The following is a 23,856-nucleotide window of genomic DNA, read 5'->3' on the forward strand; positions in this document are numbered from 1 at the left end:
CCAAGGTTTACGCGATTCCCGCAGCGAATTGTGGCGCTACGTTCAACAGGAAGTCGCGTCACCATACACGTGGAAGTTTTGAGGGTTAGCGCCATCTGTTATTGGAAAGATTAACTTCAAAAAAATGTCTAATATAATTTAAATTCATGTATTATTATTAAATAAAAGATACATTCTATTTTCTAAGCTTATTTATTAGTGTTTTATTCTGCGTTGGTTCCATTACGTTTCAATCCTCTAATACTAAGATCATAAACAACTTCTTCAATTTTTTTGACGTCGTATTTTAAAACATCAAATCTCTTCCTCAAGGAATCATTCTTAAGGTTAAGTACTCTAAATCCTGCATTTATTTCAGCTACAAATTTCGAAATTTGAATTGGCCTATCATAATCACCATTTGTGACTGAATTTACTGCAAAACGACTCTAAAAACGTTAAATTAATACCAATATTTTGCTCTTTTAACAATAAATATTTACCAACTCGGTTGTTAATTGAAGCACCCCCATTAAATAATCTTCTAGATCAAGATGCAAACCATTTCCAGGAGTGGGTTTCACTAAAAAAGGTTTTTTTTTAAATTTTTAATTTATAGATTTAATAACATACATCCTAAGATATCAGCAACAGTTTCTTTTGAAACTAAGATTCCCACTTCTAAAAATATAACCAAAGCGACCAAGAAACACAAACGTTGAGTAACAAATTTCCAATGATCGTTGAATCTATAATACTCTCCTTTTGGAATGACTTCATTTAATTTTGAATAACTCAATCGTACTGCTTCAAATTTGTTTCTCGCTTTCAAACAGCCATCAGATACTAAACAGAAAAAATAAAAAAAACTAAAAATTTGTATATTTTTAAGTTTTACCAAATTGAAGTCCATTTTCCTGATGAATAACTTGCAATATTGTTAGTATTTCTCGGGCAGTATTTTCAATATCTTTTACGTTAACACGGATCTCCTTAAACATAAACAAAGTTATCATTAAATAAACTATTTCAAAAATATTTCATGTGATTACTTCTCTACGATCTTGTTCATTGTTTAAATGAACTTGGAAACTATCAAATACTTCACCTAACTTATTCATTTTGAACAAACTTCGGAAAACACAAACGTTAATGTTTAAGTGAATTGAGAAGCTTTAACATAACCTCAAACGTTTCATTTGACAGTTTATCAAATCAATTTTAAAATATTTCAATTTTATATTAGCAAAAATGTTGAAAATAGATAAAATATTATTAAAATTGATGATATCTAACACATATTTATTAATTAATATTAAGTTAAAACCATATTAATTCAAAATTTTTCTATTTGAATTATAGTTTTGTTGGTAACACTGTTTGTCAATATTTTTCTTTAAATGTCAAATTTGTTATGTAAACAATGCCGCTTATACAGAATTTAACTCGAAATTTGCTCATAAAATGTAACCCTAAAATGACCATAGCTCGTCTAGCTATTAATGCGACAGTTAAGCCTTTAAAAGACATTAAATCAGAATTGGTTATTACTGACAAGTGTGTGGAGAGGTTAAAAAAGGTCACCGATCAAGAATCTTTCTTAAGAATCACGGTTGAGGGTGGAGGATGTTCTGGATTCCAATACAAATTCGATTTAGATTCGAAATTAAAAGACGACGATAGGTAGTTTAAATAGGCTTATAAGTTAAGTTTTGAATTTTACATCTTTTTTTTTAGAGTTTTTGAAAAAAATGGAACTCGTGTTGTGATAGATGACCTTTCTTTAGATTATGTTAAAGGTTCAACTGTAGATTATCAAGAGGAACTTATTAGATCTTCCTTTAAAATTGTTAATAATCCGTTAGCTGAGCAAGGTTGTTCTTGTGGTGCATCTTTCGCTATTAGATTAGATTAAAAAATTTTAAGAGTTTATTTATTTTGTACAGTGTAAATTAACACAAATTTAAAACGAAACTGGTAAGCCTCTAGCTACAAAAGCAGCTTGAGTAAGAAGTTGAGATGGAGTTCTTTTTGCATTACATAAAGCTCTTAATAGCTCAACTTCATGTGAAGGTTTAATATTCTGTTTTGTTGAAGATTTAGAAAAGGTTACTAAAAAAATAAAAATATTAAAATAGTGGAACATTATAAATTTATAACATACTTTCACCATTTTGCTCCCAAGATTTCCTATCCACAAGATTCCAATTAAAATTTTCAGTGGGTGGCAACCAAAGATTGAAAAGCTGAGTTGAAAGAACATCTGTATCAATATCAGTTACAGTCCATTGCGCCCCAATAATCGATGGACAACATCCCAACAAATACATTTGATGAGTCCCATACATTTCTAATTGAGCTCCCAATTTTAAATAACTCGTACTACCACAACCAAACAAACATACAACACATTTAATAGAAAGATTTTTTATTTTTTCCACTGGGTAATGTTTGGAACCAGATCCATGACCATGATAACTAAAAAAATTGTTGTGAGATAGTATTAAAAAAAGATATTTAAATCATAATTTACCTAAAAACGTCAGAATTAAGAATGGATTGTTCAAAATTATTATTGGGAGTGGGTTCCCGCCACTCTGGGGCTCGTTTTTCTATAAACGTTCTTATTCTTTTTTCCATACTGGTTAAATCTTTATCAGGATTTAAAATGTAATTCCCGTTACAACAATTAAACCAAGAAATACAGCCGTTTTTTATGCGTTTTTCATATTGCTTAAATAAAGCGTAAACGAAATGTAACGATGGCAAACGAGTTACTGGTTGATTGTGAAGAACATCTATCATTTCAAACGGAATTATATCTAATTTCTAAAAAATATTTTATGATTTAACAAAACAATTCAAACCTAATCTAAGTATTAAAATTAAAAGAAATTAATTAAATAGGCGTCCCAAATTTGTTGTAAAAAAACAACATTTCTATACATGGGGAAAAAATTCTATGTACGCTACTCAATTCTTTGTAAAATAAGTTCTTTTTGCTATTACATTTGATATATCCACACGTAATCGTTAACCTTGAGAAATTCTAGCGCCTCGCCCGCAAGTGTCTCGGCGATTTTAGCCTCTTTTAGTTGACTTTTTTCTCTACTAAGATATATAATAAAGGCGTTAGATTTGATATATCACAGTTTACAAAATTGCCAGCTTAGAAAATTCTAGCCTGCTTGAACGGCGCAACCTCGGCGGTTTGAAGATAAATGTTTTTTTATCAGAATCTTTGTATCTTTGTCAAGATATGTAAGGAACGATATCGCATCAAATCGCCGAGGTCGCTTGCGGGCGAGGCACTGAATTTGATATTTCCACACATAATCGTTAACTTTGGTAGACTCTCGCGCCTCGCCCGCAAGCGACCTCGGCCGTTTGAGAGTAAAACTCTTCTTTTAAGATACTTTTTATCTGTACTAAGATATATAATGAACGATTGCGCTTCCAATGGCCGATGTCGATTGCGGGCGAGGCACCCGATTTGATATATCCACACGTAATCGTTAACCTTGGAGAATTCTAGCGACCTCGGCGATTTGTGGGTACAAGCCTTCTTTTGGTAGATTTTTTTATCTAACCACTAAGATATATAATGAACGATTGCGCCTCAAATAGCCGAGGTCCCTTGCGGGCGAGGCGCTAGATTTGATATATCATAGTTCATTTACAAAATCGTCAGCTTAGGAAATTCTAGCCCGCTTGAACGGCGCAACCTCAAATAATATAGAAAATATCTTAGTCGAAGAGAACGCAATTGATAATACCGTGGATAATACTTAAATCTGAATTTTCAAATTTTTATTTTGGCCAGAACCCTGTATAGTTCTAATGGACGGTCGTCGTGGATGACCCTGTATAAGGAACGATTTCACTTACAGTTAATTTGATATATTAACAGAAAATCGTTAGCTTAGGAAATTCTAGCACCTCGCCCGCAAGCGACCTCGGCGGTTGAAGGTAAATAATTTTTTATAAGAATCTTTTTATCTTTCCCAAAATATATAAGAAACGTTTTCGCATCAAATCGCAGAGATTGCTTGCAGGCGAGGCGTTGAATTTGATATATCACAGTTTATTTACAAAATCGTCAGCTTAGGAAATTCTAGTGCTTCGCCCGCTAGAACGACGCAACCTCGGCGGTTTGAAGATAAATGTTTTTTTATAAGAGTTTTTGTATCTTTGCCAAGATATGTAAGGAACAATTGCGTCTCAAATCGCCAAGTTCGCTTGCGGGCGAGGCGCTAGAATTGATATATCAAAATCGTCAGCTTAGGCAAATCTAGCGCCTCGCCCGCAAGCGACCTCGGTTTGAGTGTAAAAATCTTCTTATAAAAGACATTAAATCATTACACATTTATCGTCGTTACGTTTATCTTATTAAAAACGAGATCATGACATGTAAGCTACTTTTTTTTATCTCTTTTAGTTTCAGAGATAGCCTATGTGGACAACAAATTTGGGATACCCCATACAAAAGATTACCTCTTCAACTATTAAAATAACGGAATTTAATTTAGTAGTATTAAGTAATGATTTTGTTTTAGAAAATTGATAAATAGCCCTCGAAACTAAAACAGCAGTTTCATTGCTTGAAAAACAATATGATACACATTTTTTTATTTCGCACAGTTTTAAATGACTGCTTCCTAATAAGATGCGTTTTAAAATACTTTTAGTTTTTTCGGTTATTTGAGTTTGATTAGGAACATCTTGGAGAATTACTTCTAATGCTTTATCAATAACTTTCTCATCTTTTCCAATTGGAGTACCTATTAATAAACATCTCCAACCACCCAACCATTCATTTTGAATATCTTTAATGAGACACTAATAAAATAAATAATTACGTTTAATTTTTTTTTAAATAAATCTAAAAACCTTAAGTCTATTATTTAAGTCTGATCTGGAAGATGCATAATCCTTTTTTTGACTATGAGTTGAAATTGTTTTACTCGATGACAATAAAGTGTTATTATCATTAACAATTGAATCCATCTCTCCTTTAATGTTCATTACTGCACCTGATACATCTTTAGGAGCTAATACTTTTACTGAAAATGGTTTTAATTGTTTTTTATTTCCACATGGAAAAACAGTTATAAATAAATCATTTGTAAATGATTTATTTGATTGAACACAAACGTTTTCTTCGGGATTATATTTTGTAGTTATTTGAACAATCGTCCACTCTGTAAATATTTTTGAAATTAATCATTAACAAAAATATAATTTAAAAAAATACCTTCCGGCATATCCCTAATTTGGTTTTGCATCTTTAATATATTAGTAATACTAGGTGATTTATCATTGGGAAAATCTAAATATTTCCAATTTAAACGCATTGAATCTCCACTTCCATTGTCTTTTGCAAAATGTGTAACAGCTCTTGTTCGTAAACCAGGTGCATGGGATTCTTTTAAATAGTAAATACCAGCTAATTCATCTTTTTCAAACACTAAATCCGCATAAATCTTATTTACATCTATAAATACTATTCATATAAACACCTATAATAAATAATTAATAAAGTTACCTTGATAAATGGGGCCACATGGAAAATGTTCAAAAACAATATCTCCTAATATTTTTTGGATTTCCTCACTAAATTCTCCTTCACTCATCGCAGCAGACCTAAGTGGAGACGATTCACGACTGCAGGATTTCGACGATCTTAGTCTATCCATATTTAAAAGACATTAATAATAAATATATTTTTTGTGTTTTCAAATTCTTACCAAACCGTCATTTACGTCACTTTGACATTGCCGATAAAGAAGTAATCATGATTTTGTTTAAATAATTACATCTAATTTATAATTTTATTTATCAAAAATTAATTGAATTAAATAATATTTAAAAAACATAATAATAATTTAAAAAATAAATGAGAACAAAAATTAATTTTTTCATTTAACATACAAATTATCGAAATGTCAAATAATTTTTAAGGTTAGAATTTTGTTTGAAAATGAATTTACCCGATTCTGATTCTGAAGATGAATTACCTCCAGGATGGGAGGAAAGAGTTACTACAGATGGAAATGTTTATTATGCAAATCATTTAATCAAGCAAACTCAATGGACGCATCCAAGAACTGGTAAGAAAAAAGTTGTAAGTGGAGAACTTCCTTTTGGTTGGGAACGTTGTGTAGATTCTAATACGGGGAAAGTTCTTTATGTTGATCATGAAAACAAGCGTACTACATATACAGATCCTCGATTAGCGTTTGCAATTGAGCAGAAAGAACATTCGAACGATTACAGGCAGAGATTTGATGCTTCAAGTACAGCTCTTCAGGTAAAATTTATTTAATTCAGAATTAGTTTAGAACAAGAACCTTTTTAGGTGTTACATGGTAGGGATTTAAGTGGAAAAGTTGCTTTAATAACTGGAGCAAATACTGGGATTGGTTTTGAAACGGCCCGTTCGCTAGCTAAACATGGTTGCACAATAATTTTTGCTTGTAGAAACTTAAAAGCAGCAAATGAAGCCATTGCTACTATAAATAAAGAACGTCCCGGGGCGATTGAAAAATGTGAAGCAATTTCATTGAATCTAGCATCGTTAAGAAGTGTGTTATTTTTTGCTGAAATTGTTAAAGAAAAATACAAAACGTTAGATATTTTAATTTTAAATGCTGGTGTTTTTGGTCTTTCTTATGAAAAAACTGAAGATGATCTTGAAATGACTTTCCAAGTGAATCACCTCTCTCAATTTCTTTTAACTCTCCTTTTACAACCCTTATTAACAGTGGGCTCAAGAGTTGTTATTGTTTCTTCAGAATCCCATCGTTTTGCAAATCTTTCTTTAGAGACATTATGCCCTTCAAATCTTTCCCCAGATTCATCTCACACTTACTTTGATATGCGAGCTTATAACAATTCAAAATTATGTAACGTTTTATTTGGCAGAGAATTAGCTAAGAGATTGCAAAATCAAGGGATATCAGTTTTTAGTTTACATCCAGGGAATATGGTTTCAAGTAATATAGCTAGAAATTGGTGGGTTTATAAGCTTGCATTTGCTTTAGTACGACCATTTACGAAATCATTACAACAAGCTGCCAGTACAACTATTTATTGTGCTACTGTTCATGAATTAGTTGGAGTAACCGGAGTTTATTTTAATAATTGTTATCCGTGTGAAGAAAGTGCTTTAGCAAAAAGAGATGATATGGCTAAATTGTTGTGGAAAGTTAGTGTGGAGATGATCCAAAGAGTTTTAGGTGATGATTGTCAATTAGAATAATAATTTGATAACATAATAAACGATTTTTTAGAAAATTGATTTGCTTATTATAAATTTATTTTGCCTAAAATATCGAAGGTGAAAAATTAGATTTGTGACTTAAAGAGTTATGCAACCAAACTTACTTCAATTTCAGTAACTGATTTTTCAGTACTAATTGATTAAATTCAAAACGTTACTAAAAATCAAATTTTTGGAAATTTTAAATAATATTTTATTATTAATGTATAATGTAATTTTTGATAAATTTAAAAAGTTCATTTTTCATTTTAACAGTTGGCAACATTCTTTGTCAAAATTATAAAAGTCGAAAAATTGAGGTTATCTTAATACCGGAGGTTATAAAGTCACGTTGAAATTATACTTAAACTTCAATTAAATCTCAAAATATTTTTAATTACTTAAAAAAATGGTTGAACAACAAAGACAAAGGGTTGAACAAGAAATGACCAAAATGGTTAACGAAATTGATAGAGACTTTTTAAGAAAAATGCAGGTAAAACGGTTAATTTTCTTTTTTCTTTAAATTTAGTCTCAATATGACTTTATGGTATGATTAATAAATAGGGTACTATGCATCGTTGTGCTGCAAAATGCTGTGATGATAATGTTATGTCGTTAGAAAGTGTTCAACGTTGTATAGAAAATTGTGGGGTTCAATTAAACGAGAGTCAAAATTATGTTCAAAGGGAATTAGAGGGTTTACAACATAGGTTACAAAGATGTGTTATGGATTGTAATGATACTGTAAAGGATAAAATGGGACCAAATCCAGCAAATACAGAGGTAATTTTTATTAATTTAATACATAAAATTTAACAACTTTCTTTTTAGATATCAAAATATACATTAATGTTTGAAAATTGTGCTGTTAAATGTGTTGATAAGCATTTAGAGTTAATTCCATCAGTGATGAAAGCTATAAAGAACGTTTTGTCACAAAAAGTGTAATATTTTTTTATTGAAATACTTTGATATTTCAATTAGTGCATTTTATATTAGTTTGAGATTTATTATATTTACCTAAAAGATGTTCATTATAAGATAAAATCAAAAGAAAATCGATTGTTTAAATAATTACTTCTTTTATTTTAATAGTAGTGTAACTTTAAGATATATAAATATTTTCTAACACACAATATTATTAGAAAAAAAGGACAAAAATTTGGAATGAATCACTTTTTAGAAGTTAATTTATGTTGCAACATCTCAATTTGATCACATTGTTTAGTAATTTTCTCATTTTGAGCTGCCATGTGTTCGGTCATAGCATCTAATTGAGATTTATAATTTTGGTGGGTTGTGTGAAGTTCTTCAGTGCTTTTGTCTAAAATCCTTTCCAAAGCGTTTTTTTCTAAAGTTATGTGTTCTAGCCTCGTGGATAAAGCATCATTTTCCGCCCATAAAATACTGGTTTCAGCAACAGCAGTTTGTTTTTCATCATAAATTTTTGTTAGTTGTGATTCATAATATTCTGTTAAATTTTCGTTTGATGTTGGTTTTGAACGCAACATATTACATTCTGATGACCACCTTTCTGATTCTTGTTTATAATAACTTAATTCCTTTTGTAGTTCATCATTTTTTTTACATTTATCACAAAAACTAGTTGATTTATTAATTGAATTTTTCATTGAATTTTCTTTACTTTGTTCTAATTGGATTTTATGAACATTTTTTATTTCAATTATATCATTTTGTAATTTATCTACCCTTTCTTCTAACCATTGAATTTTTTCTTTATTGCTTGATATTTCTAAATCTTTATCATCCATCTTAAATATTCAAAAAAAGTATTTTAATATTGTTATATTAAATAGTAATAAGTGGTGATCCAAAAGTAGGAGATTCAACAGTTGCAAAATAAACTTTGGATAAGTATTTCTTGGTATATCTTGAAAAATCAATTCTCCCCACATAGCTTATTTCAGCTTGGGGTGAATATCAACCATGTTGATTTTTAAAGTTACACTGAGAAATGCTTATTATGCTATTATTGAACCAGCTACATCTTATAAAATTTCATACTGAAAAACTAAGTAAATTCAATCTTATGGCCTACTTTTGTATCACCTTATTTAATAAGTATTTTATTTACAGCACTATGAAGTTGGGCATTCTCTAAAATTTTTTTGTGTAATTCAACTTCCAACACATTAAAATTAGATTGAACTGGGCTATCAGTTGCTTTATTTTTCCCCTTTTTTCCCTGCCCACTATTCTGCAATTCTTGTTGCAACACTGAAATCCTCTTGGTTAATTGGTCATTTCTAAAAGTTAAACTATCCATTTCTTGATCATGTTTCCTATTTTTCTGTTCTTGCTCCTTTATTATTTCTCTCAACTCCAAAATTTTTGATTGTTCATCAAGAACCGCCTTTTTTAATACAGTTGCATGGGATCTCATCTAAAAATGGGTGTATCAAAAGTAAACAATTGCTACAATTCAACTGTTTTATTTCTTTTGTTATTGTACCTTTGAGTATTCAGTGGCCAACTTTTGGTATTTTGTTTCTAAATCTACCGATTTCTCCATTTTTTTATTTGACAACTTAAATATGTATCGATATATTACTATTTTCCCATTTTTATATGAAGATGCGATTAAAAAAGTCTTTGGTTAGGATTTTGACAGATCGAGGTAAGCTTAGAATTGAACCAATGTGATATTCAACTGTTTTTAAACAAACGAATCAAGTACAAGTTGTGGTGTTTTGATTATAGATGGCGTATCTGGATTCATTTTGGACTTTTCAGCTTTTTAATGGACTTTGGAATTATATTATTTTTAATTAAGGTGAGGATATGAGTAATGAAATTTTGATGTTGGGAATCCTCGACCTTGAAGAAAGTCAATAATAAGATTTAGCCAAGCAAATCAATTAATTGCAAAGTTGATGGATATAATCTGAGAGTTCAATGAAAAATATGCGGTGGAAAAAGGTTTTAATTGCTTTAACATTAGTTAGGGCAAAAAAAGAACAATGTGAAATATGTCCAAAGAAAAATCATTATCCATTGATTCACAAATTTATGCAAGACACTATTGTAAAACAAGTTTGGAGATCGACCGGCACAGATGACCGCAGAGGTTCGTTAGCGCTACAAAAAACAATAAAGCTCCTCCACCTAAGCCTCCTTCTCAATTTTTTTTCTTTCCTCGTTTATTTTCCCTTCCCTATACCCATTGTATGAGATCTCGCCTAAAACCGGGCCTGCGTTCGCTCCTCGAATCATTAAATTGGCAAGCGGAGATATAATGAAGACTTGAGGACCACACACGTCGTTGCAGTGATTGGTTCGAACGCCACGCCCAACGACAACGTAACCGAGGTAGGGGCAAGTACATTTTAAGGTGGGGGTTACAATGTTATACGGTAGGGGTAACGATGTTGCGTGGTGGGAAGGAAAAATTGGATGGTGGGGACCAAAATTGATTGGTGGGGGATTAAAATTGCGTTTGGTGGGAGGTGAACAATTGCCGGCCGACAAGGGTTTTTAAATGGTGGGGAGAAATAGAGAGGCATATGTTTAAGGTGAGCACAGCCGGCTGAGGTTGGACGACGATCCCGACGTCTGATTTATGTTTCGTCGGTGCGGCTAAATTAATATATTGGATTAGTATACGGATTTTCTGTTCGTGTACTCGTGTTTAAAGGAGGGTCTGGTTCGCCAATCGCTTTATTTTCCGCCGTGGCATCGTTCGTAAATAATGTCGTTAGTCTCGGTGCGTTTTGCTTGCAGTCCTCTTTCAATTCAATCGGAACTAATTGTAAAATATTTTCCTTTACTAAACGCGACATACGGCTTATATCTTTCGTATGAACATCTTTACCAATCTTTAAAAAATATATCTCTGTATAGGGTTAATTCATAATATTTTTTTTTTAATATAATTAGAATATTAAAAGGGTTGACCCAAAAATAATTGGCAATTAGTTTTCAGCATTATAATGATATAATGTCAACTAATGTGTTATTAGTCTTTCAAATCTTGCGGTCAACTCTACTATTGTATGTCAAAAATATGATAATAAGCTTAGAACGGAATAAAATTGTTTTAACACGTTGACTGCCATGAGAAGCGTTACTTGATGCACGGCAAAATTTCCACAATAGCCACGAGAAACACCAGTTGATTCTCATGCCTATTTAATTTTAAAATTGTTCCGGCCAGAATTGATAGACTTTTAGTGACTATTGCGGCAGTCAACGTGTTAATGTCTCGGGAATACCTGAGTGTTCAGATTGATTTGTTTTTTTTTTTCTATATTTTGTGTAATAACTTATACTATGAGATGTAGGAATGTTGGTACCATCGACACAGTATTCATTTCACAACACACATAACTACTATTAGTAGTTAGTATCATGTCGAAAGAATCTAAATTACATCTTTATTACACCATCTATGCATAACCGTTACACATTTGTACAGATTTTGCCCAAGATTGCGTTCCAGAAGAAGAGCAAACTACGAATTAATGCACAACTAAAAGATTAAGTGAGATATTTGGCGAATCGGATTCAGATGTGGTTTAAAAGAAATAATTTCAGAAACAGAACATAATTTTGAGTTACAATTCGATGCGTTGGATATATTCTATATGTGAGCAAGTGTATGTGTTTATACTATCAAATTAATTAAATAACTTGTGCTAAAATGTATAAACAAAATTTATAATAAATGAGAAGAATAACTATGCAACTTAATTAGCGCGGGTGTTAATATAATAGCAGTACGCAGCTTTGATGATATGCATGTTAACGCAGTGTCTGCCTAAAATTTTGGATTGGTGTCAAAAAATGCGAAAAGCATGAAATGTTCTAAAATAATTCTGCAATTAGTGCAATTCATGCTTTCTTATTGCAGAACTGTTATGATTAATTAATAAAGTTAATCAAGTGAATACTTAGGTGCTATAGTATATTTTGCTATTGTAGTGTATATTAATTAAAACAAACATACGACTTATTCTGAATATTTTCAGATACAGATACAGAATACATCAGGATGACACACTCTTTTTTTCTTTTTTGTTCCAGCGTAATCTTTTTCCTATCTATTGCAGAAAGTAAGGCATCCTACACAACATCACCTTTCAAATAACATTTTGCAAATTTAAACGAACTACAAATTTTCGCAGTTTAGAAAATCTTCCAACACTTGTAAATCTTTATTTATATAAATGTTATCACCAACATGGGCATTTAACACAGTCGTATGATTTTCAGTTAACTACAATTAGTTTCTGTATCTCTACAATTTCCATCAACCTTATCATGACTATTATTAGTCTTTGGTAAAGCATCAAATTCGCATCATTATTTGACTTATTGTTAAAACCATTAAACCTCCATGTCACATATGTCTTAAATAATGATAAACGATTTCTTAAATGTAACAACCTCGATTTAGCTATGTACACCCTTATATAGCGTTCTTGTTTTGTATTTAAAAAGTACTTCGTTTATGGTTTGAAACCATACCAACCATACCTTTAATCTGTTTGATATGTTAGTTTTTCAATTGTTTTAACAATTTGTTATGGTTTGCGTGCTTTGTTGAATCGAATGGTTTGATATGTTTTTAATCATTATCTTGTAAAAATCTACTAAATTCTGCTGACAAAAAGTAGAACCATTATTACTTGTCAAATTATGTGGGAAACCCATAATGGTATTTGTCCTATATAATTTTTCAAAGTGTTTTTATGGCATATGTATCCTTTTTGCACCCCATTTTCTTCTGGTATCTACAATTAGCAGATATAAAGCACATACTTCTAAGCTGAAATCATAACATAATTATGTTTTACAACCTCTTGAGATGCGAATGTCCAGCTTTCAAGCCATCTCTGCCATCTCTGCCATCTCTGCCTTCTTGTTTGCTAACTTGCCTGATGATATTGCGAAATTGTCAGATTTGTCGTTTGTAAAAGTGTCGAAAAATATTGCCTTATTATCTTTAATTGTTTTTGTTTTAATTTGATTACTCTCTTTATGTTGTTTTAGTGTCTCTACTTTTGCTATATCTTGTCACACATCTGGCACCTGTCAGCACTTGAATGGCCAAATTTGATATTAAAGTTTGCACGAAAGTAACGTTGGAAAACATCAAGTCACCTTACCCATCTGGTCGTAGATTTAAAAACCATTTGATGATTTGCAGGTAAATTAAAATGAAATCTTTAATTGACATAGTTCGTTCTACAATATAGAAATTGTCTTAAGGAAAAAGTCTTCATGTAACCACACATTTTTTGACACAGTTTATCAGCTATTTTAAATCTGATGATGTGATGACAAAACCTTTTCTATATACTTGGATATTTTCTTGGTCCTTCCGAAATGATCCAAACCCATTAAAATGTTTGAGCAAATCTTTTCAAGCAAAATTTGCAATTTTGAATATTTCTTTTCCAGCCGGCTTCATTAAGCGTCTTCAACTAACTTTCATTCGTAACTTTCAATCTTTGAATCACTATTGTGATTCATAATAATGTAAACAATCAAAATATAACTTCTAACTGGTTACAACATGTGGCATTGCATCGATGAGCAAGCGGGTAGCTGCGCAGAAACTGTCTCGTTCTTGCTTCATCAAGTAGAGGAGTTGATGCTATCTAGTGAGAATGTATAGTTCTTGCTTTTGACCAATTAGAGTGCTAAATCGCTGTTACTATGGATAGTAGATCCAAAATATTGTAAAAATGGAAAAGATTAGACAGCTCTCTTAGATTGTTATTATTATTTGTGTTATTTCTGCCACCCTCTCAATTAAGGTGATCATTTACAGATGGAATAATAATATTTAATAATCTTATCTACAACTCCATACTTGTGTTAGCCATTTCAATATCAGCTCTCCATCCTTGTTGTTGCGCTTTATCATATCTTTTGGAAAGCACTTTGAAAGTACATCAAGGAACTTAACTCAAACCTCTTCTTTCTAATGTTTAATTTAATCTTGATACATTCTCGTTTCATCGTCATTTGCAATTTGGCACAAATTAAAATTTTTTTTTTAAATCAATTTGAAGCTTTTGACAAATTGTAGTTTTGCACTTCAGTTTTTTAAGATACCTCATCGAATATTCAATAAATTTGTATTTGAACCCATTGTAACGGCGCATCTAATTATATATTAAAGTGCACTTAACTTGTTCATTTTTTGCACAATCGGATATCATTGTCCATTACCAAGCCGACTTGAGTGGGCGAAGTATATATACAAAAATTTATTAAATGTACATTAATGTATTATGGTATTGCGTGTAGTGTTAAAGTAATATTACACTCTACAGTATTTTCATTGTCATCGACTATTATAATAGATGGCGCCATTAGATGGGTCATTTCTTCGGTCGCGATCATAAATATTCTCGTTTGACGTTAATGTGACTGGAGTCGTAATAAATTGACGGTCAACTGAGTTGTGAGTGAAAAACTAAAATGGTAGGTATAAATTACGAGGAGGATATATTTTTCGGCAATATCATAAAAGCGACTCATTTCATTTAAAATTTCCAATCATAATTTGATGGTGTTAACAAGTTGTTTAGAATTTGTGTAATGGTCCAAAAGGATGTTGAGTTGATTCGATTTTAGTAGAACAGGTGATGCTTATCCGCAATCTCCATTCGGGATAGTCTGGAAAAAATTTCTTAGAGAAGAGACACTAACGGATTATAAAAACGAGTTAAACACCACCAGCGGTGATTGCGTAAACTAGAAGAAATGCTCGCGATCTAGAACGAACGCGAACATGTCAACTAAAGCACCGGAAATGAACCGTTATACTCGGTAGCTCAATAAATAACGAATGAACTCAACTAACACCAAATTATGATTTCATGTTAAATTATTTTTAGAAATCAAAATCATTATACGAAAAATGTTTTAAGTATGAATTCTTATTAACTTCTAAGAGAAAAGTTAAGTAAAAATGTATTAAATCTTAGGTTTTTGTAGAATATGGTAAAAGCAATTAAACTAGATCAGTTTAGAATGTGTCCATATAAGTAAAATTCTTTAATAGCATTGTAAACGTGAATATGTCGAGAGCTTGTTGTGACAATAGTGGAATGGTTAACTGTAAGAAAAGAGCAGTAGTAATTATCGGTAATTAAGGCGAAAAACGACAATGGGTCGTCTCGACGAGCGCGTCTAAAAGTCGATCATTTTCCCCGTAATTAAACGTTAAAGAGCGACATACTAATTGGTGTTATTGATGTCGTCGGTTTTCCTAAGAAGTTGGTAAATAACTGTGCGCGCCGGATTCTTCCTCGCTGAAGACGATTTCACCGAATACTCTCATTGTAACAATAACTATTAAAGAAAAATAAATAAGAAAAGGAACACAATAAAAACAGAAAATAAAAAAAAATGGCATTATATAACTTACTTAATAGTTTTTTATAGGGTAGTAAAACTTAAAACTGTAATTGTTTCGAAAGTGTACGTGGTCGTTGTCGTCGTTAAGTGTCTATAAATTTATTAAAATTGACGAGATTCGTTCCATATTTGGCAAAAATTAATTATTTTACTCATTAAGGTAGTAGTATGAGAACGTTTTACTGTGGGATTGTTTTTCTTATTAAATTTACAAAATGAGCAATTTTATGTTATTGTTTGATATTAATCGTTACATTAGTAACACTATCTTAAGAAATTTATTAAAATTAAATCTTTTATTTTTCTGTCATCAAAAAAGTCTATAAATAACACCATTTTTTCTATTTACTTAATTACTTCCTAATACCATCAACTCTCCTGCTCTTCTTATTGAATTACATTAATAGACCAGTTACCAGAAGCAGTTATAAAGAGTGTGAGGAATCTTGTGATAACAATGCTGCCTCTCTTAGGGCAAAGGTACTTACATGAATCTTATTCACTTTTACGATGTGTACTACAAATTTTATATTATTATTACCTTACTACGTAATAGCCATATAAACATGTGTTTTCCTACATAAACACCTTTCTTAATGGATTTAACATAAGTAAGATTTTAGATAAATTCAATTATTAAAATAATTTTAAATAAATTTAATATCATTTTTTACATCGCACTTTCTATTTGTGTCTTTATGCTCACATTACTAATATGGATATACTTAAGTTCATCTTTATCTAATCACTATTCAATATTGACAAGATATTCCACACATAGTGTGATGCACAGATTTTTCTGTCCAACTTATGGCTATTGCCGCAGTGTAAGCGTGAAAACTAATTTTCCACAGAATAGTATCCAAGAGTCATCAATGCAAATATATTGTTCTGGCATAAAAACGTTTGTTTACTTTGATTCCTACGTGATTAACTAGAGTGAAAAAAATAAAAAAGTAGATTTTGATGTTTTTGACAGTGTTTCAAAGATACCAAGAAATAGAAAGATGATGTTGGTGTGTGTCAAAATGACGGGAAACACCTAGAGGTTATTTGAAGGGGATGTTAAAGGCTGTGGAATGCGGGAAAAACTGATTGGTGGGAGTCGAAATAGTTCTAATCTACCAAAAATATCCCTAAAATAATTAACGAAAATGAAAAAGTGTTTCGAAGATAGCAGAAAATAGAAAAATTGGATCAACACCTTGAGGTTTTTTGATAAAGTCAAAATAAAGTTAATAATGCTAAACAGGATGTTTTAAAGAAAATTCTAGGATTTTTGAATATGTCTTATAAAGCTTATTTAATGTCAAAATTCTGCAGAATATGACCTATGTCTCTGAAGATAACCTCTGGCTGAAACTAATCAGACACAAATTTTAAATAAAGACCAGTTTATATACAAAAAAGTCTTTAAAGTATTTTTATTTGAAATTTCACTGGTACAATGGACGCTTATTTTGATTAAAATTTTCTTAATATTGAAGTATTATGACATACCAATTAACACTATCAACATAATGCTATTAAATTGGTTTAGACTAGTGATGGAACGGATAGTGATTTTGCGAAAAGCCAGATACCTGCTATAACCTCTGGTGCATTTCTGACCTTACATTGCCACATTATTACCATATTTGAATAAAAATGAAATTAATAAGAAAACTGATAAGATATGTCAACTTATTTGGATTCAAGATACAAAATGAACTTTTTTGATGCTGATTTAACTCACGAAGCAACTCTAAAAAAAGGATACTTTAATTAATAATTGGCGATATTTCCACAAGGATCCTTCAAGAAATGAATTTTGAAAGTTTTCGATGAAAATTGCAGCATCGAAAATTTTATCAAAACTTCAAATATTGTTTTTTCAAAAACTAAAAGTTATTTTTCAAAACGTGTTGGTTCATTAGAAACAGGACACTTTTATTAACACTGCGAAATTTTTATACTCATATTCCAAGAAATGGATTTTATACGAATTTTTAAAACTTAATCGGCGGAAATTGCAAAATTCGAATAAATTGTCGTTTATTTCAAAAATGTATTTCTCAAGAACTAAAAGTGATTCTTCAAAACGGCTTGTTGCATAAAAAAGAAGATACTTTAATTAATAATTGGTGATACTTTCACAATTATCCTTCAAGAAATTAATTTTATAGTGAATTTTGAAAATTATCGCTAAAAAATGCAACATCGACAATTTTATCAAAACTTTAAATATTATTTTCTCAAAAACTGATAGTTATTTTTCAAAACGTGTTGGTTCATTGGAAAGAGGACACTCTTATTAACACTTTGCGAAATTTTTATACTCATATTCCAAGAAACGGATTTTATACGAATTTTTAAAACTTAATCGGCGGAAATTATAAAATTCGAAAAAATTCTCGATTATTTCAAACATTTATTCCTCAAGAACTAAAAGTGATTCTTCAAAACGGCTTTTTGCATTAAAAAGAGGATACTTTAATTAATAATTGGTGATATTTCCACAAGGATCCTTCAAGAAATTAATTTTATAACGAATTTTGAAAATTATCGATAAAAAATGCAACATCGACAATTTTATCAAAACTTTAAATATTATTTTCTCAAAAACTGATAGTTATTTTTCAAAACGTGTTGGTTCATTGGAAAGAGGACACTCTTATTAACACTTTGCGAAATTTTTATACTCATATTCCAAGAAACGGATTTTATACGAATTTTTAAAACTTAATCGGCGGAAATTATAAAATTCGAAAAAATTCTCGATTATTTCAAACATTTATTCCTCAAGAACTAAAAGTGATTCTTCAAAACGGCTTTTTGCATTAAAAAGAGGATACTTTAATTAATAATTGGTGATATTTCCACAAGGATCCTTCAAGAAATTAATTTTATAACGAATTTTGAAAATTATCGATAAAAAATGCAACATCGACAATTTTATCAAAACTTCAAATATTATTTTCTCAAAAATTGAAAGTTATTTTTCAAAACGTGTTGGTTCATTGGAAAGAGGACACTCTTATTAACACTTTGGGAAATTTTCAAACTCATATTCCAAGAAATGGATTTGATACGAATTTTTAAAACATAATCGACGACAATTGCAAAATTCGAAAAAATTTTCGATTTTTCAAAACGATTTTTTGCATTAAAAAGAGAATGTATTTCCAACAAGATAGATCCATCAGTTTTGCGAAGTGAGAGTGTTACTAGAAAGGCTTTTTCAAAATAGTTGATCTCCAAGATCACCTGGCATAACTCTATTGGATTTTTACTTTTGGGGTTATGTCATGGATGAAGTTTATAAAAGGAGATACGCAAACTTGATCGAATTTCAGAACAGTATTGCAAACGTTATAAGATACATTGATAGAAGAAGAATTCTAAAAGCTACAAAACGTGTAATAAAGAAAACCCGAAATTGTATTCAACAAAACAGTGATGTGTTTGCACATCTGATATGAATTACTTCTGTTTAAATTAAATGATAACAGTAAGCTCGAATCTTATTTCACAGCTATTTATCAACTAGTCTAAAATGAAAATAAGCTTATAATTTGGTTATTTTGTTATATTTGTTTTAAAAATGTTGTACATTTGATTATGCAAAAAATACACAAGGTGTTTCATTTAAAAAATTACATTTTCCTAATTTTTTTTAAACGACACATTCAATTTTCACCATTGTAATCGGCAGAAAATATGCTACTAGTTTACTTATTTAACCAACTTTATACCACCACTATTAACAAATTAAGTTACCACCAGTGCGGACTTAATTTAGAACACGCTGTATATTAAATAGAAGCAGCCCTGGGATACTGCCCTGCGGTACTTCAACCTTGACCATTTTTATTTAGGGCAGACGGGAATTTATTTTCACTCTGGTAGATTTATAGTTTTTTAACTTTAGCAGAAACCCAGGGAGCCAAACCGAAAGCTTATCGAAAACTTGTGCTTCATTCGAATCGCACCCACTCTCTATATATTCGATTATCTAGATATTCGATTCTACAAAGATGCTGCGAGGTTGAATGATTTTTTACAAATCTTTACAAATCATCAATTTTTAAATAATTTGGACATTGCGGAAGCATGCTGAAACTCTATATGTTTTTTGGGTTTACTAAACATAAGAATATGAGCATGCTTCCAGGAATTGGAAAGTTGACTCAATCTAAGAGAAGCATTAAATATCGTTGTGAGCATAACTAGCGATTTCTTAGTATGAAGTAACTTCATGTATTGTTTAATTTCCTTTGGAGATTTAGCCATTATATTTCCATTTTTCACGTTTTTGATTTTTGCAGCATTTTGGGTGACAGCTATCTGAAATTTTGTATCGGCATCAGATCGGTAAGAATAAGGTAATAGGAATAATTACAGGTTATCTTAAAATTTTCTTGGATTTTTTCTTTATTCAGTATATGCTTGCCACAAGTTGATCCGTTGATCCATACCACAGCTGTCGAGCTCACATTGATTTTATATGTAATCCTGTTGATTTCTGGTTTTAATGCTGTATTTCGGTTTTTGCCATTCACGTCTTTTTCTGTTCTTTTCTTTTATTCAGTTTTGAATATATTGAGGCGTAATATTAGGCTTATATCTTGTAATCTCTTTGTTTGTGATTACCAGTATTGCGCTTAGCTTAATGTTGGATATTTCAACTGCTTTGTCAATATCTTCGGAAGTATTGACAACGCACTGAAGATGCCAGGTGGGAACATCTGCCCCTTTCCAAAGGAATCAACAGGAAGAACGGATGAAATCTCGGATCGACCACAACAACACATACTTCTGTATATGGAAATTTAGTTCCATTGCTCAATTATTAAGCTTAATCCAGGTGGTGTTATTGAATGTATAGTTCCAGTTAGTATGTTTAGCGTTGATATTTCCTGTTGCCCTAATTGTCTTCTGTGGGTTTTACTAAGGATTATGTAAAAAGGATCATTTTCAAATAATAAGATGCATTCTGAATGGTTTTGAAACGTTGGAAGTATGCTGCTGCGTGACATTCCACAAATTGCCTTTCCTCATTGAACTTTGCAGAAATATACTGAAAATCAAGCATTTTGACATGGATGTGTTACACACAATTACTTAAACAAAAATTTTCTATATGAAGTGATCGAAGTGTGTCCGAATAAATGTGTTTATTATTAATTTTTCCCCAATTCTGAAAGGATGTAGCCTCCCAAGGAATTGGTCCATACTTTATTTAGAAAACTATCTTTAAAATTCGCCTCCTAAAGTTAGGTGATCTTGTTTCAAAACACCTCTTTATAAGTCTTTATGTATATGGTAGTCAAACTACGTTACTTTCCGTCGGATTAAATCTATATTTGGCCTATTATTTCTTAAGATACAAAACAACAAAAAAAAACTGATTCGATGCATAAACCTGTTACTTCCTTGATAAAATTATTATCAAATTAGGTATAAAATTTAATTAAAATCGATCAATTGACGCGTAATCGATTTGCCCAACGTACGGCCAAATAAAAAAAATTAAATAGGTGTTATCCTTGCCGGAGAAGGTGAAAGGAAACTAAATCGAAGATAAAAAGGAATCAAAAAAATCAAGCATGTCTTATCGACGGTTCGTTAACACCTTTTAAGTTGTAATAAAAAGCTAATCACAGAACTAATAGAAAGTGAAACTTTGTTTTTTTTTTAACTTGTTAAGTTTATTAAGTTATTTTTTTTTTATAAATATTGTTTCATGCAGATTAAGATGTTAAATTTTATTAACATAAAATGTTAAATAATGCGACAGCAGGAATTAATTAATTATTAAGACCCATTAAAAAATCGTTATAATGAAGAAATAAATTTAAATCGCTAATTAGATTTTAATGGTTTGATTTTGATGAGAAAACTTTGAAACAATATTTCATATATCAAAGATATCTTTGGAGAATACATTATAATATCTTCTTGATATATTTCCCCTTCCACTCATCACATCTCATCCCCACTTCTTTGAAAAACGTAAACAGAACGTTCGTTCTTCTTGTCAGAACGTACGGGAACGTCAACAATAACGTTTCGGTATTGGTGAAAGCTTTTAGACCTACCACCGTGGTCACGCCCACGATTATAAAAGCTCCGCCTTAATGACGCTTTTCAAAGGGGACAGAATATCGCAGCAGGCCGCGGAGTGTAGATCGAAGAAAACCGTCGGGTTTCTTCTGTTAGTGTTTTTTAAACGCGCGCTTAAAAAAACAAAAAAAAATATTTCTATCTCATTCTAACAAAAATTTTTAATTAATAAATAAATAAGAATGAGGTGAAATCAGTGAATTTGGTTATTAAAAAAAAAATTCTAATAAAAAAAGATGGCAACGTTGACTACATCAAATCTTCTTCATCAACATCATCATCATCAATTTCGGAACGGTGGCGCGGTTACGGAGACAACGGAAGCTTCGATGGATTCAAATTTCGGTCGTGAATCCCCGGTTAACACTGAAAACGATGTCAGTTGTGACAGTGAGGACACAGTTTTATCAGTTGGCAATGAAAATGAACATCATCATCAAGAAGTGCAAAATGAAACGACAACTTTATCATTTAAAAACATTGAAAATCATTTAAACGCAATTTCAAAGATAACCAATACAACTTTGGACCCGGACGGCGGAGGTAGTTTAAGAAGTAATCCGGCGAGTCCATCGAGTATTTGTACCAATAATCGTTTAAGTCCAAATAGTGTAAAATCAAATTCTCCGAATTTTTTGTATAGATCGAGCGATTATGATAAGTCGCATTCACCGGTTGAGTACATTAACACATTATTTCGACCGGGTTTGTGTTCCCCAACTAGTCCTGAAAGTGGTAAAAATGAATTTCAAAATTTTTATTTAAGACATCATCATCATCACCAAATTTCAAAATCGAACGTGAACAATAACGATGCGAATAATCCAAATTTAAAGTTTTCAATCGATAATATTTTGAAAGCTGATTTTGGTCGGCGGATAACTGATCCGATAAATATCCGGAAAAGTAAACCGACAAAAAAAGTGATTGTTATTGCTGGAGGTGAAGAAAAATTTGAGGAAGGTGGTAAACCGGCAGCGACGGCGGCAACAACAACGGCGACGACAACGACAACAACAGCGGTTCCGGTTGATTTGAGTAAATCGGAGGAGAAATCAGAAAAATCTTCAGAGTCATCGAATCAGCCGATGTTGTGGCCAGCGTGGGTTTATTGTACGAGATACAGTGACCGACCGAGCTCAGGTAGGTTCAAAATTTTTGGTTCATTTTAAAAGCCGGGTATTATGTAAATTGCCTCCAATTTGAGGTGGCTAGTTGATCGTTTCGTTTGTTGTTTTATTCAAGTTTTGATTTAATGTTTGTGAAATGGCAAAAAAAATGTTTTAGCACCAAAACTTATATTACCAAATAAATAATTCAAATTAGTTTGGCAAAAACGCTTAACATTGTTAGTTTCATTTTTAACCGATTCACAATCAAACCTGAAAGAGTATCTAAATATGAAAACTCTTTGGAAATGCACATTTAATCTTATTACGTAGTTATAAGCTCCAAAAAAGCTTGCATTATGATTTATTAATATAAGAATTATTATTGTTCTTTTACAAACACAAATTATTCAAGTGTCCTTGTCGGATATTTTTTGTGCCCTTCACCACATCTTCTGGAATTAATTCAATTAGTTTTTTCTTGGTGCTTTTTTCTTCATGAATTATTTTCTGAGAGAATCGATGTAGAAAATCGATCTATTGATGTTATGAACGTATTCGGGAAAGTATATTTCGTCTTTTATATCGACGATACCAAGCCAAAATGGCATAAACGACATTTCCTTGATTTTTCAGGAAACACAAAAAACTTGTATCACGTCGTCGTATTGAAATAGGCATTTGCGCAAACTTTAAACCAATACTTTATAGTACTAGTAGCTAAAAAGTGACTATTTTGGCATTTATGCCGTTTTCACTTAGCAGCCCCGATTATTAAATAACTTCCCATTCTTAGCTTGGTAACTAATATTTGTAGCCCATTCTTTACTTAACCCTAGACTGTCTGTATAGCGACGTTGAATGTAACTGAATGCAAAGTCGATTTGACCCACATCAAATAATTTGTTTCAAGAGAAGGGTAGTGAAAATTGTCTTATTATAACATTGTGCCCATTTTTTACTATATTTATTGTCGTTTCCAAAACAAATATAATAACGAAATCA

At 31.1% G+C, this 23,856-nt stretch overlaps 7 protein-coding genes across 9 annotated transcripts in view; 4 read left to right on the forward strand and 3 right to left on the reverse strand.

The window, feature by feature from the left end:
- Window positions 1–134: 134 nt before the first annotated feature.
- On the reverse strand, window positions 135–1,292 carry LOC111420877 (translin). Its single transcript, XM_023053926.2, has 5 exons — window positions 1,032–1,292; window positions 878–971; window positions 613–825; window positions 483–562; window positions 135–428 (listed from the first exon to the last, which is right to left on the reverse strand). The coding sequence occupies exons 1-5, from the start codon at window positions 1,098–1,100 to the stop codon at window positions 204–206; spliced, it is 681 nt and encodes a 226-aa protein (XP_022909694.1). The 5' UTR covers window positions 1,101–1,292; the 3' UTR covers window positions 135–203.
- A 69-nt stretch (window positions 1,293–1,361) lies between these two features.
- On the forward strand, window positions 1,362–1,909 carry LOC111420922 (iron-sulfur cluster assembly 2 homolog, mitochondrial). The gene is made up of 2 exons (XM_023053992.1): window positions 1,362–1,662; window positions 1,717–1,909. The coding sequence occupies exons 1-2, from the start codon at window positions 1,403–1,405 to the stop codon at window positions 1,892–1,894; spliced, it is 438 nt and encodes a 145-aa protein (XP_022909760.1). The 5' UTR covers window positions 1,362–1,402; the 3' UTR covers window positions 1,895–1,909.
- On the reverse strand, window positions 1,891–5,751 carry LOC111420921 (extra spindle pole bodies like 1, separase). Of its 3 annotated transcripts, XM_023053991.2 has the most exons (8): window positions 5,727–5,751; window positions 5,525–5,667; window positions 5,234–5,473; window positions 4,870–5,180; window positions 4,474–4,818; window positions 2,513–2,808; window positions 2,144–2,457; window positions 1,891–2,091 (listed from the first exon to the last, which is right to left on the reverse strand). In XM_023053991.2, the coding sequence occupies exons 2-8, from the start codon at window positions 5,610–5,612 to the stop codon at window positions 1,943–1,945; spliced, it is 1,743 nt and encodes a 580-aa protein (XP_022909759.2). In that variant the 5' UTR covers window positions 5,613–5,667; window positions 5,727–5,751; the 3' UTR covers window positions 1,891–1,942. The 3 variants fall into 3 exon arrangements, with proteins under 3 accessions (XP_022909759.2, XP_071054156.1, XP_022909758.2); XM_071198055.1 differs by lacking the exon at window positions 5,727–5,751 and having other exon boundaries at window positions 2,150–2,457; window positions 5,525–5,719; XM_023053990.2 differs by lacking the exon at window positions 5,727–5,751 and having other exon boundaries at window positions 5,525–5,719.
- Window positions 5,752–5,904: 153 nt separating this feature from the next.
- LOC111420958 (WW domain-containing oxidoreductase) lies at window positions 5,905–7,279 on the forward strand. The gene is made up of 2 exons (XM_023054062.2): window positions 5,905–6,289; window positions 6,338–7,279. Exons 1-2 carry the CDS (start codon window positions 5,960–5,962, stop codon window positions 7,238–7,240), a joined length of 1,233 nt encoding a protein of 410 aa, XP_022909830.1. The 5' UTR covers window positions 5,905–5,959; the 3' UTR covers window positions 7,241–7,279.
- A 252-nt stretch (window positions 7,280–7,531) lies between these two features.
- LOC111420949 (protein FAM136A-like) lies at window positions 7,532–8,317 on the forward strand. Its single transcript, XM_023054052.2, has 3 exons — window positions 7,532–7,736; window positions 7,808–8,026; window positions 8,075–8,317. The coding sequence occupies exons 1-3, from the start codon at window positions 7,650–7,652 to the stop codon at window positions 8,189–8,191; spliced, it is 423 nt and encodes a 140-aa protein (XP_022909820.1). The 5' UTR covers window positions 7,532–7,649; the 3' UTR covers window positions 8,192–8,317.
- LOC111420948 (protein phosphatase 1 regulatory subunit 21) lies at window positions 8,306–9,878 on the reverse strand. The gene is made up of 3 exons (XM_023054051.2): window positions 9,717–9,878; window positions 9,339–9,647; window positions 8,306–9,015 (listed from the first exon to the last, which is right to left on the reverse strand). Exons 1-3 carry the CDS (start codon window positions 9,774–9,776, stop codon window positions 8,416–8,418), a joined length of 969 nt encoding a protein of 322 aa, XP_022909819.1. The 5' UTR covers window positions 9,777–9,878; the 3' UTR covers window positions 8,306–8,415.
- Window positions 9,879–21,706: 11,828 nt separating this feature from the next.
- Window positions 21,707–23,856, forward strand: part of LOC111420940 (invected) — a 75,815-nt gene continuing 73,665 nt past the window's right edge. The window contains exon 1 of the mRNA XM_071197445.1: window positions 21,707–22,885. Coding sequence (XP_071053546.1) covers window positions 21,979–22,885 — 907 coding nt within the window. The 5' untranslated portion in view covers window positions 21,707–21,978. The remainder of the gene's footprint in view (window positions 22,886–23,856) is intronic.

The sequence above is a fragment of the Onthophagus taurus genome, chromosome 7, assembly GCF_036711975.1.
Source record: "Onthophagus taurus isolate NC chromosome 7, IU_Otau_3.0, whole genome shotgun sequence".
Lineage (NCBI taxonomy): Eukaryota > Metazoa > Arthropoda > Insecta > Coleoptera > Scarabaeidae > Onthophagus > Onthophagus taurus.

What these genes read in the sequence shown, in the direction of transcription:
- LOC111420877 (XM_023053926.2), bottom strand. Translation starts at nt 1,100, where the DNA reads ATGAATAAGTTAGGTGAAGTATTTGATAGTTTCCAAGTTCATTTAAAC. An exon ending in ATGAACAAGATCGTAGAGAA is followed by an intron (nt 972 to 1,031) that starts GTAATCACATGA and finishes TTTATGTTTAAG; the next exon opens with GAGATCCGTGTTAACGTAAA. An exon ending in TGTTGCTGATATCTTAGGAT is followed by an intron (nt 563 to 612) that starts GTATGTTATTAA and finishes AACCTTTTTTAG; the next exon opens with TGAAACCCACTCCTGGAAAT.
- LOC111420922 (XM_023053992.1), top strand. Translation starts at nt 1,403, where the DNA reads ATGCCGCTTATACAGAATTTAACTCGAAATTTGCTCATAAAATGTAAC. An exon ending in AAATTAAAAGACGACGATAG is followed by an intron (nt 1,663 to 1,716) that starts GTAGTTTAAATA and finishes CTTTTTTTTTAG; the next exon opens with AGTTTTTGAAAAAAATGGAA.
- LOC111420921 (XM_023053990.2), bottom strand. Translation starts at nt 5,675, where the DNA reads ATGGATAGACTAAGATCGTCGAAATCCTGCAGTCGTGAATCGTCTCCA. An exon ending in ATGTGGCCCCATTTATCAAG is followed by an intron (nt 5,474 to 5,524) that starts GTAACTTTATTA and finishes TAGTATTTATAG; the next exon opens with ATGTAAATAAGATTTATGCG. An exon ending in TTATTTTAATAGTTGAAGAG is followed by an intron (nt 2,809 to 4,473) that starts GTAATCTTTTGT and finishes AATATTTTTTAG; the next exon opens with AAATTAGATATAATTCCGTT.
- LOC111420958 (XM_023054062.2), top strand. Translation starts at nt 5,960, where the DNA reads ATGAATTTACCCGATTCTGATTCTGAAGATGAATTACCTCCAGGATGG. An exon ending in CTTCAAGTACAGCTCTTCAG is followed by an intron (nt 6,290 to 6,337) that starts GTAAAATTTATT and finishes GAACCTTTTTAG; the next exon opens with GTGTTACATGGTAGGGATTT.
- LOC111420949 (XM_023054052.2), top strand. Translation starts at nt 7,650, where the DNA reads ATGGTTGAACAACAAAGACAAAGGGTTGAACAAGAAATGACCAAAATG. An exon ending in ACTTTTTAAGAAAAATGCAG is followed by an intron (nt 7,737 to 7,807) that starts GTAAAACGGTTA and finishes ATTAATAAATAG; the next exon opens with GGTACTATGCATCGTTGTGC. An exon ending in CAAATCCAGCAAATACAGAG is followed by an intron (nt 8,027 to 8,074) that starts GTAATTTTTATT and finishes CTTTCTTTTTAG; the next exon opens with ATATCAAAATATACATTAAT.
- LOC111420948 (XM_023054051.2), bottom strand. Translation starts at nt 9,776, where the DNA reads ATGGAGAAATCGGTAGATTTAGAAACAAAATACCAAAAGTTGGCCACT. An exon ending in TGGCCACTGAATACTCAAAG is followed by an intron (nt 9,648 to 9,716) that starts GTACAATAACAA and finishes ACCCATTTTTAG; the next exon opens with ATGAGATCCCATGCAACTGT. An exon ending in ATGCCCAACTTCATAGTGCT is followed by an intron (nt 9,016 to 9,338) that starts GTAAATAAAATA and finishes TGAATATTTAAG; the next exon opens with ATGGATGATAAAGATTTAGA.